The sequence below is a fragment of the Pyrgilauda ruficollis genome, unplaced genomic scaffold, assembly GCF_017590135.1.
Source record: "Pyrgilauda ruficollis isolate IOZ18807 unplaced genomic scaffold, ASM1759013v1 scaffold49, whole genome shotgun sequence".
In the NCBI taxonomy this organism is placed as follows: domain Eukaryota; kingdom Metazoa; phylum Chordata; class Aves; order Passeriformes; family Passeridae; genus Pyrgilauda; species Pyrgilauda ruficollis.
This window is the reverse complement of record NW_024526488.1, coordinates 3,565,556-3,583,722: the sequence shown is the minus strand read 5'-3', so window position 1 is coordinate 3,583,722 and position 18,167 is coordinate 3,565,556. Positions and strand designations below refer to the sequence as shown.

Here is an 18,167-nt window from a genome sequence, read left to right as displayed (position 1 = left end):
TGGAATGGTAGAGATTTCATCTTACCATGACACTGTGGGGTGTGCACATGGCTGAGCAAGAGTTCTGGGGAAGAGGTAAAACACTGACCAGGACAGTGTTTTAGGGATATTCTGCTCTGAGGGAAATCACAAAGATAAGCTAATTTCAGGAGAAAGTATGGTGTCTTTAAATATGTGTGCTTACATATCTGGATTTATGATTCTGATACTGCAAAGCGTGGTTTCTTTAGGTATTTCTGCATTCTGAATTTAAGTTTAAATATATATATTTGCATATATATGTGGTATGTTGAGAACTTTCACAAATGCTTCATTAACAAATAATGAATATAAATAGCTGTTTTCCTAACGTTACCAGCTTAAGAGTTAATCACAGCTAGTTACAAATAAAATGTCTTTTCATTCTCCTGTAGAAGTGCAGTTCTACTCTTTAAAAATAATTCTGTATTTAGGAAGCAACATGGGCACATTCACAGCTCTGTGTTCTTCATTAAATAATTCAGTGTTTGTTTCCAGCTTCTTCTGCTTCTTAGAAGCTTGGGATTTAAGACGGATGAGCAGGTATCCAGATCTTCTAGTGGATAAATTTCAATATTTACATTCCAGGACAAGCATATTTTAAGATAAACAGCTTTGTCCTGGAGACAATGCTGGGGGAAAAAAAAAAGAAATTTTTAATGACTATTCTTGAGGTTCTTCATTTTGGTTGGGTTTTTTCCCCCTGGATTAGAACTACACTTTAACTGCCATATCATGTTTAATTAACTTAAGCATAACATGGCTTTGTGCCATCCAGTAACAAAGGCACTGTCTTGCTGCTACTTTCTGTGAAATTGTACACAATGAAAAACCTGTTTGGATGGGGAGCCTTAAAATGGTTAAAAAGAAACATAATTAACCCTTTGGGTGCCTTAAGCTAGATCCTGTTTAATGATGGGGCACTCACTTGCATCTGCAGGCACAGCTTGTTGCAACGGCTGCAAGAGAATTTGCCTTAAGTGACAATGCCCTGGGATTTCCAGAACTTGGAACTCAAAGGGTTATTTTAGACTACTGGTTAAAAAAACAAGCCTCTAAACAAAACGAGAAGGTCTTTGAAAAATTCCTTTGCATACTATTATTATTATTTTTACATTATGGGTTTATCGGCTTTGGGGACAAAATTGTTGTTAAGCTTCTGGTAAAAACACCACTGGCTGAAGAATTCTGCACAGAGAAAAAAAACACTTGGTATTCTTAAATGACTGTATGTGCAAAACAAATTGCTTTATTAAGTGTAAATTCCAAGAGAGATGCACATCAGTGTATTTACCTTGATGACTGTGTCCTAGCACCACACAGTAAACTGCAATAATTAAAATGAAACAAGGTCAGTGTGTTGAATTAGCTGGTTACATATTGAAGGTGTGCAATGCAGGCAACTGTACACTAAAGACTTTCTACAAATGATGCAGTTTAAGCTTAGTTCAAACCTGCCTGACAAAAATGAAGCTGTCAAGTTTAAATGACACTCTTGCCGTCCTAGTTAGCTGGAATTAAAGACTGATGGTTTTTCCCTTGAAGGAAAAACTGCTTTAGGTACATGCAGTGCTGAAAGCAATGGAAATAACAGGATTCTTAATTCACAAAAAGTGAGTAAAAAATTAATTGACTAATGTTTTTATTCTAATATGTGCACCTTTAGTTGTGTAATGGTCCCTTTAACTGAAGAATGGGATGTAATTTTCTACTTGCATACGTACTTCTTTGAAATAACCAAGAGTATGGCATTGCCTGGTCTGGCTTTGGATGTACATTGTACTGAAACTGTGGAATTTTAGTCATTTCTTTTAGACATTTAACTGAAAGTTAAAATGGCTAGTAAACTGCATTCTGACTGTAGAATTTAAGTACTAAATAAACTCTATGCATATTAGACCTGCTTCACTTGCTCTCATGTTTCGTGCTGTTGTTGGATCAGTTGCACCACAGTCTGCAGCCGAGTGCTCGAGCTGCCTGGCCCCTGGAAGGCCATTCCTGAATGGCAGTACAGACTGATACCTCAGAGTGCAGAGGAAAGATGAAAGCTGTCACTCCGCAAAGCTGCCAGAATCTTTATTCCCTTTTCTGTTCCATTGGACACACGATTTGGGAGCTGGGTGATCAGGCACTGGAATACATGAGAGGCAGACATGCACACACCAATATCACACAAACTGGCTTTGCTTTGCACTTGAGTTTGACAGAGAAGAATGATATTTAAAGAAACCATTAAATAAAACTGAGAATTTATTGAGACAAAGCTAGAAAGCAAACTAATGTGCAGCAAAACCCACAGGATTCTTTTTGCAGAGCCTGGGCTTCCCTGGAGCAGGATGTAATCACCATGAAATGACATCACTGTCTCACTAAGAGCCCCAAGAGTTACATAATGTTTGCTAATTACCGTCGAGGTTGTGGGAAAGCTGAGGCAAGGACACCAAGTAATTCACCAAGTCCATAAAGTCTGTCAGAGTGATCTGTAATTCAGAAGCCATGGTTTGAGGTTTTTGAGTGCAGCTCATGCTGTATCTGTGATCTTCTGATTTCATCTGAAATTCTGTTCATACAAAGGAAGACGAAGCTAAGCTAGAGGTGGTTGCTCAGTAATTTGCCCTCATTTGACACTGATCAATTAAAGGAAGCAGTCTGCCTTCCTCATGAAGCTTTTGCGTATCTGTTGCACCTCCAACACAAGTCCCATTGATAAACACTCTTGGGACCTATCAAGAAAACAAAAGTTACATTAGTTACGTCTTGGGAAAAAGGTAAATGTTGAAGCAAGCCCATGTGGACTGCAGTACACACAATCACTGTGTTCTTCTAGATGTGTGTATAATATTAGTGTACAACCCATACTTTCCATAGTTATTTACAGAGATGGGAAACTTCACGTGCCCCTCAAAAATGGGATGATGACACTGTGTGGGTTATTGTAATAAATTCCAATAATTGAGTCAAAGTGAGACTATGTAAAATAAAATAAAGGTGTTGTAAAACACAATGGTTTAAATATACAAATGAAAAATGGCTTTGATACTTCAATTAGTTCAGTGGCAGTATGGCAAAGATCAGCTCTGAGGGATAGACAGAGGGGTTCTAGAAAAAGAGACCTGCAGCATTTAATTTAGGAACTTGTATCCCAAATTTACCTGTCTGAAAACAATTAAGCACTTGCTGTGGATATAACCCAAGAGTGATGTGTGTAGCCCAAGCTGTTACTTGTTATGTATAAGAGAATATACTCACTGTTCTGCCACCAGTCATCTGTTCCAGAATGTCTTGCAACTGCCTTCCATTTGTATTTAGGTCCAGTTCCACAGCTGTGTAATTCACACTCAAACTCTCAAAGAGGTTTTTTGCCATTTTGCAGTATGGACATGTTGTTTTAGAGAAAATCACCACACAGTTTTGTGAAATAATGTCCTGTGTGCCCAAAAGAAAGTTAGAAGTCAGCGAGCTTCAAGCCAATGCACTTAGAACACTATTGAACAGTAATGAAAGTAATACACGAGTTAAAAAGCTGCTGTTAGAGCAGCAAACACAGGGAAATCTCTGCTGGCACCTCTGAAAGCAGGTTTGACCTGCTCCTGGCTCCAAAACAGCACAGGGATGGTGGAGTGTGTGGTGCAGACTGCTCTGCCGTCTGCCCAACTCCCTGTGTCCCCCTGAATTGTTTAGGAGTTTTCTCTGTCCATGAGGCACTTGGGATGTGCCAGTGGCAAGCACAGTGACCAAAAGCAGTGGGTGGAAGATACACCCTTATCACTTTACTGTAAATTCAAGGGGGTTTCAGGCTATCATTTACTATCAGTAAATTTATAAACCACAACTTCAAAAATATTTAACTTTACTTGATATCAGTAATTTTACACGGTTCTATCCCTGATGTCGACAGCAGCACTGAATTTGAATGGAGTTCTTAAAAAAAACCCATAAAATGGGTGCAGCCTAGGATGATCAGGTCCCAGGGCTGCGGATAAATACAACTGCCAGCATAACCATGGCTTGATAACCACGATGAACATAGGAACAGGTTCAACAGGCAGAACTGTTTACAGTATTTGTGTAAATAAGGAAAGGTTTGAAGTAATTGGCTTTTATAACTGCTGAAAATCAGTAAAAGCAACATAAATAATGCTACCTGTATTTGATTCACAGCAGCATCATAAGACAATCCTACAGAAGCGGTCTGGCTGTTCCCCATTCTATAACTAAAAAGAAATGACAGTCAGATCTTTGAGCTTTCCAAGAATCGCCACATTGCCCTGTTTGTTTCGGTTTTCCACTGACTGCACCATGGAAGTTCACTTGAGCTGCAACATCTGCAGCCAGCCCGCTTCCCGTGTGCCTGCAGGGAAGGGCAGCGGCGGGATGGCTGCGGCTGCGAACAGCCCGGAGGGGCCGTTACGGGAAAACGCTCCGCGCCGCCCGTGACAGCCACACACACACACAGAGACAGACACACAGACACACACAGAGAGACAGAGACAGACACACAGACACACACAGAGAGACAGAGACACCGACAGCCACACACACACACAGAGACAGACACACAGACACAGACAGAGAGACAGAGACACAGACAGCCACACACACACACAGAGACAGATACAGACAGACACACACACAGAGAGACACACACAGACAGACACACACACAGACAGACAGAGACACACACACATACAGACAGACAGACACACACACAGACACACAGACGCACACACACATAACAGACACACACACAGACACACACACACAGACAGACAGACACACAGACAGACAGAGACAGACACACACACACAGACAGACAGACACACACACACATAACAGAGACAGACAGACACACACAGACAGACACACACACAGAGACACACAGACAGACACACACACAGACACACACACAGACAGACACACACACAGACACAGACACAGAGACAGACACACACACACAGACAGACAGACACACACACACAGACAGACAGACGCACACACACATAACAGAGACAGACACACACACACACAGAGACACAGAGACACAGAGCCAGCCACACACACAGACAGAGACAGATACAGACAGACAGACAGACACACACACAGATAGACACACCCACAGACACACACACAGACAGACACACACACAGATAGACACACCCACAGACACACACACAGACAGACACGCGCACACAGACAGACACACAGACAGACACAGAGACACACACACCCCCACACGTGTGACACCCGCGACACCGCGGGACCCCGCACCGCTCCCGAGCCCTGCCCTCATCCTCATCCCGAACCCTGTCGCTCTCCCAGTCCCGATTCCGGGCCCGGTCCTTGTTCCGGTCCCGATCCCGGTCCCCGTCCTTGTCCCTGTCCCGACCCCAATCCCAGTCGCGGTCCCGGTCCCGATCCCTATCCCGGACCCTCTCCTTGTCCCGATCCCTGTCCCGATGCGGATCCCGATCCCGGTCCCTGTCCTTGTCCCGGTCCCTGTTCCTGTCCCGACCCTAATCCCAGTCGCGGTCCCAGTCCCTGTTCCGGACCCTCTCCTTGTCCCGGTATCTGTCCCGATCCCGGTCGTGATCCCTGTCCTTGTCCCCGTCCCGGTCCCTGTCCCAACCCTAATCCCAATCCCGATCCCGGTCCCTGTCCCGATACCGATCCCAGTCCCGATCCCGATCCTTATCCCTTTCGCAGTCCCAGTGCCGATTCCAGTCCCTGCTCCAGACCGTGTCCTTGTCCCGATCCCAGTCCCAATCCCTATCTCTATGCGTGCCCCGATCCTTTTCCCATTCCCATTCCCATTCCCGCTCCCGCGCCCCCGGCCCGCACTCACCGCCCCCCCCAGGCCGCCGCCACGCGGCGCAGCGCCCCCTGCAGGGCCATGGCTGCGGCAGGAAGGGGCGGCGCTCCTCTCGGCCCTCACGGCGCCGCTCCTCTCAGGCCCCCGCGCCGCCTCTCGGGGCTGCCCGCCGCGCTGCCTGTGCTCCGGGAGCGCCAGAGACACGGGGACAGCTGGGACAGCACGGGGAGAGCACGGGAACGGGAACTGCACAGGGACAGGACAGCACGGGGACGGGGAGAGCACGGGGACAGGACAGGGACAGGACAGGGTCAGCTGGGACAGCACGGGGACGGGGACAGCACAGGGACAGAGCCAGTACGGGGACAGGGCCACACAAGGGCAGCACAGGGCAGCACAGGATGGGGCAGCTTTCCCAGGATGGGGCCAGGGGAAGGCGTAAGGAGGGGCTGGGTTTCCCGGGATGGGGTCGGGAGAGGCATGAAGGAGCTGGGTTTCCCGGGATGGGGTCGGGAGAGGCATGAAGGGGCTGGGTTTCCCGACAGGGACAGAGCCAGTACGGGGACAGGGCCACACAAGGGCAGCACAGGGCAGCACAGGATGGGGCAGCTTTCCCAGGATGGGGCCAGGGGAAGGCGTAAGGAGGGGCTGGGTTTCCCGGGATGGGGTCGGGAGAGGCATGAAGGGGCTGGGTTTCCCGGGATGGGGTCGGGAGAGGCATGAAGGGGCTGGGTTTCCCGGGATGGGGTCGGGAGAGGCATGAAGGGGCTGGGTTTCCCAGAGGCCCCGGAGCCGCTCCTGCTGTGGGGGAGGCCGGGGACATTTGTCCTCCTGCCCGGCTGCCTTCCAGATGTGGGGGTTTCGGCGGTGCCTTTGCTTTGTCCAGTGTACAACTTACTTTAAATCTTCTCCGTCCCCGTTTCCGTTGCCTGTTCTTCCTCACGTTTCTTTCCTGCCTCGCAGTTCCTCGGGCAGAAGCTGAGCTGTGAAACAGGAGAGTTGGGAACGGAGTGAACAATGGGTGGGGGGTGAAGAGCTGCTGCTGGCACCTGGGGAGTTGTGTAGTGGAGTTGGCCAATCGTGTAATGTATGGAATGTTTTTAGTGGCTCCTGGGAAAAAAAGAAAGGGGAGGTTTTAATTTATGTGGTAGGTTTTTTTATTTCCTCAGTCTGCCCAGTAAAAGCTGTTCAACAACATTCTGTTATTTGCCCCTCACATACCTTGCTGTGGAGCCTGGTCAAATGAGTGTCCTTGGCAGAGCTTTCCTGTGGAATATCCTCTGAGCATCCCCTCTGGGGTCTGCACAAGGGTTTCAGTAGTGGAGAAACTTTTCTAACCCCTCTTCGCTGAGAGGGTAATTGTGCTCTGGATCACTGCTCAGTGCTCAGCCCTGTGTTTTAAAAAATACTGCAAGGAAATGCACATGCACACTGATTTGGTTTTGTATCAGTCACATGTATCTGTAAAAAAGGGAGTGTGTGTTCATGCATGATGTATCTTTCTAGTATCTTTCTGGATGTTGATTAATCCTAAATGAACTTACCTATGATGAAAAATTGTCTAATGCTTTGCAACTTAATTTTGATTTCCTACCAATATCAGTATAACCTGTTAAAGTAGTGAGAAAATGCAACTGAAATATTGTACCCATGTCATATTCTTGCATTTTGCTAAATGGTAACTTGCTTGCTCATTTCAGGTAATGATTTTGTAGCCTAATCTTCTGTGATAAAACTGATAAACTCTCAGGTATCTAATGCCGCATGAAAATAGTTTCATATCAAATCCTGTTTCAATGATATAAATGCTGGTTTATAATGTCACTATGATCCCCAAAGCAAACTGTGGGAACTATTTTGTAAACTCCCAGTTAAAACTTGTAATGAAAGCGTCATGTTAAGAGGAAACCCACTATAATTTTGCATTAAATTTGGCAGAAAATCACCCTCCTGGCATTCCAGCTGCTCCTCAGGTATCAGAGGGGCTGGGACAGCTGGGTTTAGCTTCTGAGCCGTGGCCAGTTCAGCAGCAGACATGCAGAGCTGGTGTGACACTGGAAGGAGATGACCTTTGGAGCTCCTTCCAACCCAGCCCACCCCGTGGTTCTGTGCTGGTGGTGAGTACCCTGTGTGCAGAAGTGTGTGTGAGCCCGTGAAATATGAACCGTACGTGTGGGGGGATAGAATATAAGAAAATAAAGATAGTGCAGAGAGTAATCTCACCCCCAAGGAGTTGCAGCTGGGCCAATTACCAAAGATTAGGAATGGGCCTGACTTTAACAGGCCACAGCTGTGACCAGTGAGAAGAAGAGTGCTATAAAAGAGTGGGTTGGCTGGTTGAGAAGGGAGCTGGAGTCAGCTGGTTACTTTGTGAGGAGGAGAGGGTCAGTGCTCTGAGGAGCTGCCCACGAGAAGACACCAAGGAGGTATGAAACTTTTGTGATATGGAGACAACAGTATGGAACTTGTGCAATAATATGACAACTTGTACAGCCAGCCACAAGCACAGTCGGTGGGGAGATGCCAGTGTAGCAGTAAGAATATGATCCCAAGCACAGGCTGGCTTTCTAAATTTCCCCAGCAAGCACCCGCTATAGCCGAGCACTGGAGTCTTACCCAGCCGGTGTTCCTGTGGAGAGGAGAGAGGTGGAGCCCTCTGACAGTGCTGGGAATCAGAGATGGAGTCTCCTCTGACCTCCCTTACCACTACAGCTCTATTTATGTTGTTTCCAGTGAGCGACAGGAGAGGTGAAGTTGTGGCTGACATAATTTCCTGTCTAAGTGGAGTTTGATTTTAGTCATGAGCACATACGGGGGGTACTGACACAAAGCTGGGTCATTCCTTTGGCCTGGTTCCTGTTACCTGCATTGTTCCTGCCAGAGCGTGACCACAGCACCTCTGTGCCTCTCTTTCCTTTGTTTCACATCTGCATTGATTTCAGCAGGGCGAGACCAACTCGCTCCCTGCTGCTCCCTGCTTTGTTCCCTCCTCCCAGAGCAGCACACCGACAGGGATCCTGCTCCTGAGGGTGCAGGCAGCTTGTCCCTGCTGGGCTGCTGCCAGTGCACACACTCCTTGCTCAGCTTTCTTTTTCAGTGTTCTCCCCAGGGAAGGCAACCTTGAATGAAAAAAAGAACCAGAACGACCATGTTTTCTGGAAACCTGACAATAAATCTCTTTGCAGCCGTGTGTGCAGCTGACTGTGTGCACCATTCCCTGCTCCTGAGCAGCAGAACGGAGCAGAACTGAAATGAGGGGCTTTTTGGTGTCATTGCAACACAGTGCCTGTGTGTGCCACTGAGCAGAGGCATTACTTGTAGTGCAGCAGATGTTCAGGATGTGCTTCTGAAGAGGCAGCGCTGGTTTAGGGGATACACTGGGGCTTTTGGGTGAGGCATGGAAATGGGACTTGGCCTGCGGGAAGCATTTTGTGTCCTGTTCCAATTTTCATGAGCTGTAGCTCCAGTCATCATTCCAAATCCAGTTCAGGAAATGATACTGTTTATTCATTATGTCTTTGTCTTCTAAAGACATAAATATTACTCTATACCAATTGACAAATAAATATTGGCAGTGATTGGTATAATTCCCATGTGGTGTTGCAGTACATATTTGTGTGCTAGACTTCTTTAATACCATATCTGAAGTGTTTTAAATACGTTTGCGGTGCTCTGTGTGTTGTTGTTCTGACACAGATGGGGATATCACTAACATATTGAAACAGGGAATTCTATAGGCTGTTGGCTTTTAGTCTGTTTTGTCAGTCTCAGCACGTTACTTACAAGAAGAAAAATGACCCAATTCTGCCTTTTGCAAATTTAAGATGGTATCATGTTTTCTGCCAGTGTTGGGGAATGTTAAGAAAATTCTGAGCATCAAAGGTTAGAGTAAGTCATGATGAGAGCTTGCTTTGGGGTCTCAAATGCTGCAATGAATATTCCCCAGGAGGTACCAGCTTCTTTGGTCTTGCTGGGAATGCTATGCTCCCGATTTTTGTGTGTTTGAGCAGAAGAAATTAACCTGGAATGTGGAGAGAGCTCAGGACAGCTGCAGCTGTGCAGTTGCTGAGGTGAGCAAACTGAGCTCTGAGATCCCAGATTCTGCAGGGTAACATGGGATGTGCTCCATGGCATTACTGTTTGTCCTTCTTCAGATTCACAGGCAACATTTTCCTAATGACCTTTATTTTTTTGCTATGGTCTTTTGATGGCTTATTTGTATCAGAATTTTTGTGATTGATAAAGCAGAGACTTTTCCTTTTTTTACCCAGCTTTATATCCAGGATACAGGAGATTTTCTCTCCAGCATGCAGAGTGAGATGCAAGCACAGCGTCTCAGAGAAGCAGAGTCACAGAACACCCTCGGCTGGAAGGGACCCACAAGGATCATCGAGCTGAACTCCCGTCCCTCCACAGGACACCCCAATAATCCCAGCATGTGTCTGAAAACACTGCCTAAAAGCTTCTGGAACTGTGGCAGGCTTGGGACCATTACCTGCCCTGGGGGAGCCTGACCACTGTCTGGGTGAGGAGCCTTTTCCTAAAGTCCAGCGTAAACTCCACTGATACTGCTTCCTGTGCTCCCTCTGCTCCTTTTACACTGTTTTACTGAGGTGGCACCCCAAACAGCCCCAGACCCCTCTCAGGGCTCTTCAAAACCTCTTTAGTGTCTCTAAAGCCCCTCCAAGTACACCATAAACCATCCCAGCCCCCCCAACATCCCCCAAACCTCCTCAGCACCCCAAATCCATTTTAACTCTCTCCGACCCCTCCCTAAAGCATTCCCTGAAGCCCCATTAGCACCCCAAATCCCTTTGAGCACCCTCTAAAACCTCTTCAGCCTCACTAAAACTCCTCCCAGTGTACCACATGCTGTCCTAGCATCCCAAACCCCCCTCAAACCTCAACACACCCGAAACCCTTTTTAGTTGTGCTTTAGTATCCACAAATGATTCCCAGGACCTTGCAAAACCCCATTAGCACCTCCAAATGCATGCCAGCACCCCTAAAATCCCGTTTGCACCACCCACCCCTTCCAGCACCCTCTAAAATCTCTTCTCCAAACCAAAACTCCGCGTTTCCCCCGCCCAAACCAGCCCAGCACGCCGTGACTCGGCGGCCACGCGGGACCATCAAAGCTCCAGGGAAAAGAAGCACTCCGATAAACTTCGGCAGCGATTGTGTGTGTGTAGAGCTCTATTTTCACGTAAACCATAAGAAAGCTCTGCGCTCTCAGGACGGAGAAAGCCATACCCACACGCCTCGCCCCGCCCGGGCTGCCCTGAGGGCGGCAGCGGGGGCGCGGCCGCCGTGAGGGACAAGGGGCGTGGCTTCCCTTAGCACCGCCCCCTCCCGGGCGGGGGCGGGCCCACGTCGCTTCCATGGCAACGCGTCCGGCGTCGCCCCGGTAGGCGGCGCGGCGGCGTTGGCTCAGGCATTCGCGGCGGGCAGCCCGGGGCGCGCCGGCGGGGTCCTGCGGCGGGCGGCGGCGGCCGGAGCGGTGGCGGCCGGGCGAAGATGGCGGACGTGCTGAGCGTGCTGCGGCAGTACAACACGCAGAAGAAGGAGATCGTGGTCAAGGGCGACGAGGTGATCTTCGGAGAGTTCTCCTGGCCCAAGAACGTCAAGACCAACTATGTCATCTGGGGGTGAGCGACGCGGCCGGGCCGAGGGGCGGGTGGGGGAGAAGTTGCCCCGAAGTTGCGCCCGGGCAGCGGGGCGGCGGTGCCGCCGTCCTTGGCGCCCCGCGGGTAGCGAGGGGACGGGGGCGGGCGGGCTGCTGCCGCCCCCCGCGGGGCCTCGGGGCCCCGGCGCGCTGCCCGGCCGTCCCGTGGGCGATCCCCGTCCCCTGGCAGCCCGGCCGGGCAGGCAGCGCTCGCCGCTCCCTTCGGGAACGTTCCCGGGTCCTGCCCCGGGCCGGCGGAGCCGCGGCCGCGCCGTTCCGCGGCTCTCGGCGCTCCTGTCCGTGCCGCCCGCGGGGCCGCGTCCTGCAGACTCATGCGATGAGATGGCAGCAGGCTGCTGCTCCCAAGTTTTCCCGGGTGTTTGGTGAAAAAGACGCGTGATGTTGTTGCTCGGACGACGCTCTCAGGCACACGGGGCGATTCTTGGGGTGTTTTGCGCGGGGCCGGGAGCTGCAGTCGGTGATCCCGATGGGTCCCTTCCCACTCAGCATAGGCTGTGATTCTGTCCTGGGTTGTCGGGGCTGCTTCTCGTCTCCTGGAGCTTTGACAAAGGCCCGGACCGACGCTCCCTGTGATGAGCTGTGCAGGTGCTCTGCCCCCACCTGAGGCCTCTTCCCGGGCAGAAGCTCGTGCAGGCTGTTTCCTATTGGTCTTATCGGAACAAACAAGTAGAGAGAGTGTTTATGTGGCTTAAATGATTGTAGGAGATAAAATGCCCGGTTTTAGAAAGCCTCTAGAAAGCGTGGGGTTTTACCTGTTGAATTTCCTGGTATAGCATGGATTGCTTATATTGCAAAGGAGTTTTTTGTTTGCCTTTCCTCAGAATTTAGCAGCTGTTTGCTTCTTAGTGTCCTCACTTGAAGGGTTCCAATGAATCTTTTTCAAACTGAAGAGGGGAAAATGCTTCTTTTTAAAGCTCAGGTCCTGATCAAAGAGGACATGTTATCCTGTGAACCTTTGTGGAAAAGCAGAAGTGCCTGCAGATTTCTCACAAAACCCTGAACTTGTAGTTAAGTCTGACCAGCAACTATTATTTTTTTCCCCTCATAATTATGATATGACCATTAGCCTTAGATTGAGAGAGAGAAAGGAATTAAGCCTACTTGCTTATCTTCAGTTGTAGGTGGACTTTTCATAGCTAATTTTACTTTGCACCTTATGTATTGCTAGAAATCTGCTTTTTCATTTCCTGTTTTAAGCTTTCAGAAATTAATTTTGTTGTTATTTGTGCTTCCTGGCTGAGTGGGGGATACTGGTACGTAGACTGAAGAGGAAGAAAAATATTTGGACAAGCAGTTAGAAGTCTTGGATGTATTTTTGCTGGGCACTGTGTAGACAGATGTGGTGGTTTCCTTGCTCTAAGTTGCCTTTCCCAAGTGGTAACAAGTAGTGGTTAAGTAGACAAACAAGTTTCATTGCCCTTCTGCAGGGAACAAGAAACTGATATACCAGCCCTATACTATTGCTCAGGACAGCTTGGATTAGACCCAAAAATTGTTACCAAAAGCTTAAAAGCAGCTGGAGAGCAAACTTTGCTTTGTTCAGCCAGGCAGCTTTGTGTTGCTGGTCAGGAAGGAGGTGTGGGTGAGCAGAGGGCTCTCTGAGCACAGCAGCAGCAGCTCCTGCCGCAGCTGAGCGCTCGCCTCCTGCGCTGCCTGTGGTGGAATCTGAGGGGTTTTCTTCTTGGGTTTGTTGGAGGTGAGTCAGTGAATCTTGGTTTAGACCAGTGCCTTCTGAGCTTTTGGTAGGATCAGACTGCTCTCAGTTCACAGCATTTCTTGTCAACCACAGTGGCATTTTGTATGTCTCAGCTTTGAACTGAAGACACTGTAAAAATGAGACCAGTTCTGCAAGCCATGCTCAGTAGCTTGAACACCACACTTCAAGAGCTGCTAATTTAGGTAATTGCTGCACTCAGGAGGGACATTCTGAAAAACTTTCAAGATTCAAACCCTTTTATTTTCAGGTCACTTGACAGAATCTAAATTATGCTTGCACTGAGCAGGTGTTGGGGGCTTAATCTTTCACAGAACAAACCTTGAGTTCTGTTTTAGGTGTCCCCAGTACGGTTGCTGTAATTGCATCTCCAGCCTGAAGAGAGTAATGCCAGGCTGAAGAGCAGCAGTGGCATTTGTCCCTGCTAGAATTAGAAGTAGTCCCAGGAGACATTTAGCTGTGGCTCCTCGAGCAGCCTAGCTGGCAGAAGTCAGCAGTGCTGCCCTGCATTGCCTTCTCTCTCTCTAGCACACGTGTCACCCAAACAGGGAACTGGGCTGAGGAATCAAGCCAAGTTAAAGGTAACCTGGAGGAAGAAAAAAAAAGTGGGGGGGAAAGCAACTTTAATCCAGTTTAGTTTCTAGGTAATAATTACAGGGATGCTCCTGCTGGCACATGAAAAAGGCTAGGTGGTCTGAGATGAAGTGGTTTGTGTCTTTTGACCTATGGGCTCTGAAGAGTGATTAATGAATCTGTTTCAAAACCAAAGGAAGGAATCCATCTACCAGAGAAATGTATTGCTTTGTTTGCCTAGTCAAGGAGCTTGGATATGCAGCTGAGTTTTCAAACAGTGAGCAGCTGGCCCTGGGTATTGTCAGTTGTGTGATACTCAGTGTGCTTTGTTTTGTGTTTTTAAAGATTTCTCCTTGGGTTTGTGGATGAGACACAGGTCCATAGTACTCTGTAAAACTTCAGGCTTTGAAACAGGAAAGAGGAAATAGAGCTGTTAAAAATGAATAAATTACTGGTGCCCACAGGTGGAAGGTGAATGGATGAGAAAGAAGTAAGTTTCTGGTGTTAAAAATGAGCAGATGAAACTTACTCTCTCCTATCATATAAACATTTTCTCAATTTTTAAGCTGGAGTTTGTAAGAGATGCAGCCATTCCTTATATTTTTGCTTTAATGATTGTCACTGGGTTTGTTGAGGTCTGCCCCTAAGATTTTAATTTTTTTCTTAAGTAATTGATGTCATAACTGAATATCAAAAATAACATAATTAATTTCTATTTCCACTTTGGATGTTTGTCAGTTGAATGAGGCAAGCTACCCTCAGATCTGCCTGTTTTTAGTTCTCTGTTTATTTAGCAGGAGCACACACTGATGTTGAAATGTCAGTTTAGGCTTAGGTTTTCTCCTTGTGTGCAACTGCTTGTCCATCTGATGATTTCCTATTAATGTGCAATATCTTGTGCTCCTAATAAAACATCCTCTTAGAGCCATAATGAGTACGGGGAATTCTTGTGTGTGTGGTTGAAGTGATGAAGTACCAGCTGTGCCCTGCTGAGCTTTGGCAATGCCTGTGGCTTTGTAGCTCTGTATTGTTTCAATTAATAGATAATGCTCCAGTATTTGTTTGTTTTTATATCTTGTCCTTTATTGCTAAATATTGTAAAGCTTGAGTACATGACCAGCTGGACTTTTCCATCATGCTCAATGCACACTTCAAAGAAATAATGAGTGATTCTGAACTAAGACAATCTAAAGTGTTTGTTTTAAAATGAAGTGACAGCTGTATCATGTGACATCATGGCTTGCTTCAGAGCTAAGCCTGTGTAGAGGAAGCTTTTATTTCTGCTAGTGCTTCCAGTGTGTTTAGAAACCGCCTTATCAAAGATCCTTACTGCTTTGCTGCTTGTTCAAACAGTTCCTTGCTGAGGAATCCAGTTCTGGGGGCTGCCTGTAGTTGTCAAGCCAAGTTTTGGCTTCTTAGCAGTTGAAAGAAAAATCCTGTGTGTCTACTCCCCTTCCTCTGCAGCAACAAAAAGTACAGGCACCCTCCACCTCATGCAGACCAAGTTTTTGGAAGGCAGGGATAATGGTAAGAGAGACCCTTTATTCTGCAGTTCTGGTATCCTGAATCCCTTTTCTCTGCATGTTATTCTTGTGTCTTGTTTTCTCAGGCATCATTGTGAAGGTGGGGTTTTGAACTTTAGTGCTGATAATAGATTCTGAACAGGTTATTGGGCACTCTTAGCTAATTTCAGAAAAGTAATGATAGGCAAAGCAGTAGGTGGCATTAAATCCACAGTACTGAAAAACAGACTGACACCTCTGTTGGTTTAGTAGATTTTAGGGTGGCTCTTTCAGGCTCCATAAAGTTCTGACTGACTATTTATTTCCTCTCCCTTCCCCCAGTGAGGTTGGCACTTCTGTGGTGTGTGTTTTGGTGCTGATGATGAGCCATGAGTAAAGCCACTGTACTTAGAGGGAAAACTCTTAATGAAAGGGTTTCTTCCTGAAATCGCTTGTTTGTTGAAAATTCTCTACCAGTCTTAAATTTATAGCTTTGAGCTGTTTTTGTGGTGGCTTCTCTTTCTCAGGCTTTAAGGTGAGCCACTGGACAGTGACTGGGCAATGTGGAGGAGCCCTGTCCTGCCTGGAGCTGGGGTTTGACATGTCCCAAAGTGGGGGTGGGCAGTGGAACTGCTGCCCTTGCTGCTTTCCTGACTGCCAGGGCTGTTTCTCAGGGCAGTGTTTAGGAGATAGGGGTTTTTGAAACACAGACAGGCATTGCTTCCCCTACAGAGTCTTGTAGTAGCAGCATAATGGGTGAGAGGGGGGAATTCTGTTCAGTGTACATGGAGCCAGGCTGAGCCAGGGATTTATTTGGTCTTGTTTGGTTTTGTGGGTGGTTTTTTTTTTTTTTTTTTGTTAATAGTTGCACAGAACAAGTTCCCTTTTAGAATTAAGAGCTGTATCTTTGAAACAAGCTGTTTGAAAGCTGAGATAGAACTTGATGATGCTGTTGTGTTGCTCTGATGTGGTCTGACTTCAGTATGGGAGCTCACTGTGATTTTGTATCCTTCAGCATTTTGCTGGGGGTTTTTTTGTGCAATTAGTTTGTAGTCACTCCTTATTTTAATCTTTTGGCACCGTTTTGAGCCCTTTGCTCCCTAGACTTTGTGGAATTTGTATGTCCCAAGTTCACACTATGCTTTCTCCTGTGCTGAGCATTCTGGCTTGTTGTACCTGAAGATGGTGTAATGCTTTATTTCATTTGCAGCTCAGTTCTATTTGTCTGGCTGTCTCACATGTGATAGACAGTTCCTTTGATAATCAGAATAAATAGTGTGAACGAGAGGGAATGTGTACTTACGATTTCCCAAGTCTAGCTTGTTTGTTTTGCAACACATCCAACTCTTATTTTGGGAAGGTTTTTTTAATAATTCATGCAGTAAAGAGGCTGCAAGAACTCATCTCCCTCACCTGTACTTTTTAACACAATTGAGAGCTCACTAGTTTGGCAATAGCCTGATAATAATATTAACTGCTTGCTTTTTAAACTGTCGTCTGGAAAGAAAAGAGACCTTTTCTAAAAGAGGGTGTGCTTGAGATGGAGAAATTAAATTTCTAATTAAAATACAAACTTTTCTTGTGTTACAGGACAGGGAAAGAGGGCCAGCCCAGGGAATACTACACTTTGGATTCTATCTTGTTCCTGCTCAATAACGTGCACCTTTCCCATCCTGTGTATGTCCGTCGTGCTGCAGTAAGTAGACCATAAAGAATGTGATTTTTGTTTTGTGATGATGAATATGTGTTATTATTTATATTTTATATGTGTTATTTTCAGGGAATGATAAATGCACTTGTGTGTACGAATTTGGCTGGGGAAAGTAAGAATGGTATGCAGCAGAGTGTGTGTGAGTGTTTGAAAACAATCACCTCTGCGGAAGGATCACATGACAAGTCCTGTCAGGGTGGAGTATTTTTCTTGACAATTCACTTCCTAACAGATCATTCCTTCAAACCACCAAATTATGTTTACAGCAAGAGTTTGTTAACCAATTGTTAGCAGTAATGTCAGCATTTATCATGATAATCTATGGACATAGTTGTTTCCAGCACTAAACTATTTCGAGAGTACTTTTGTCCATCTGGTGTGTGGAGTGATCCCAGTCTAGATGATCCTTTAGTGCCTTAGATGGCAGGGATCTACAGAATGGAGAAAAGCAGAAAAGCTTTGGAGTGGACTTGGAAGTAAGCAATCCTATTAAAAAAATTACTGATTAAGCCTTACAAATAAAGATAAAAAGGAATTTTTTAAAAGTCCTTTTTATTCTGTTTGACTGTTTTCTATGAGGCCACTCTTCATCTTTCCTTGTGCTTCATTGTTACCTGAGACAACAGTGCTGTGTTGAAACAACACAATTGAGATACATGATTTCTATGTATCAACACAGACTCCTGGCAGGGAAGTGTTTGTGTGTGAGGTAAAAGCTAGTTCTTGATCTTATTTGCAAGTTTGATGGAAGGAGGGAAAAGGCTCTTTCAGTTTTGTAGCAAGATGTGTGTTTAATTTTGCGTAGCTGAGCATCCTCTAGGATGTGGTTGCACTTTAAGCTTGATAGTTAAGCTTGTTTGAGTGGCAGGACACATGGTCATGTCTTTGTGTGGATGAGTAGTTTTCTGTGAAAGTGAGAAATCTTCAGTGAGTCTCTGTGAGGGAAGAACAGTTTAATGTCACGTCTGCTGTCTTTTCAGACTGAAAACATTCCTGTGGTAAGAAGACCTGATAGGAAAGACTTGCTTGCATACCTAAATGGGGAAACATGTGAGTGATGTGTTCTTTTGACTTGGACACACAGTGCTCTTTACTGCTTCATATTCATGGCACTAGTGAGGGCTAGGAGGGGGAGGCTGGGTAACAGGCAGTTT

At 46.7% G+C, this 18,167-nt stretch overlaps 2 protein-coding genes and 1 long non-coding RNA gene across 4 annotated transcripts in view; 2 read left to right on the top strand and 1 right to left on the bottom strand.

Annotated features, from left to right (window-relative positions):
- Positions 1–2,072: 2,072 nt before the first annotated feature.
- On the bottom strand, positions 2,073–5,943 carry GLRX2 (glutaredoxin 2). Of its 2 annotated transcripts, none has more exons than XM_041479535.1 (4): positions 5,861–5,943; positions 4,163–4,232; positions 3,268–3,444; positions 2,073–2,741 (listed from the first exon to the last, which is right to left on the bottom strand). In XM_041479535.1, exons 1-4 carry the CDS (start codon positions 5,908–5,910, stop codon positions 2,622–2,624), a joined length of 417 nt encoding a protein of 138 aa, XP_041335469.1. In that variant the 5' UTR covers positions 5,911–5,943; the 3' UTR covers positions 2,073–2,621. The 2 variants fall into 2 exon arrangements, with proteins under 2 accessions (XP_041335469.1, XP_041335470.1); XM_041479536.1 differs by lacking the exon at positions 5,861–5,943 and adding an exon at positions 5,683–5,782.
- A 783-nt stretch (positions 5,944–6,726) lies between these two features.
- Positions 6,727–10,401, top strand: LOC121360067. Its single transcript, XR_005956141.1, has 3 exons — positions 6,727–7,944; positions 9,774–9,897; positions 10,099–10,401. It is a non-coding gene; the product is annotated as an uncharacterized LOC121360067 (long non-coding RNA).
- Positions 10,402–11,124: 723 nt separating this feature from the next.
- CDC73 (cell division cycle 73) overlaps positions 11,125–18,167 on the top strand; it is a 101,017-nt gene continuing 93,974 nt past the window's right edge. The window contains exons 1-3 of the mRNA XM_041479532.1: positions 11,125–11,475; positions 16,893–16,998; positions 17,994–18,063. Of these exons, the coding sequence (XP_041335466.1) occupies positions 11,345–11,475; positions 16,893–16,998; positions 17,994–18,063 (307 nt within the window). The 5' untranslated portion in view covers positions 11,125–11,344. The remainder of the gene's footprint in view (positions 11,476–16,892; positions 16,999–17,993; positions 18,064–18,167) is intronic.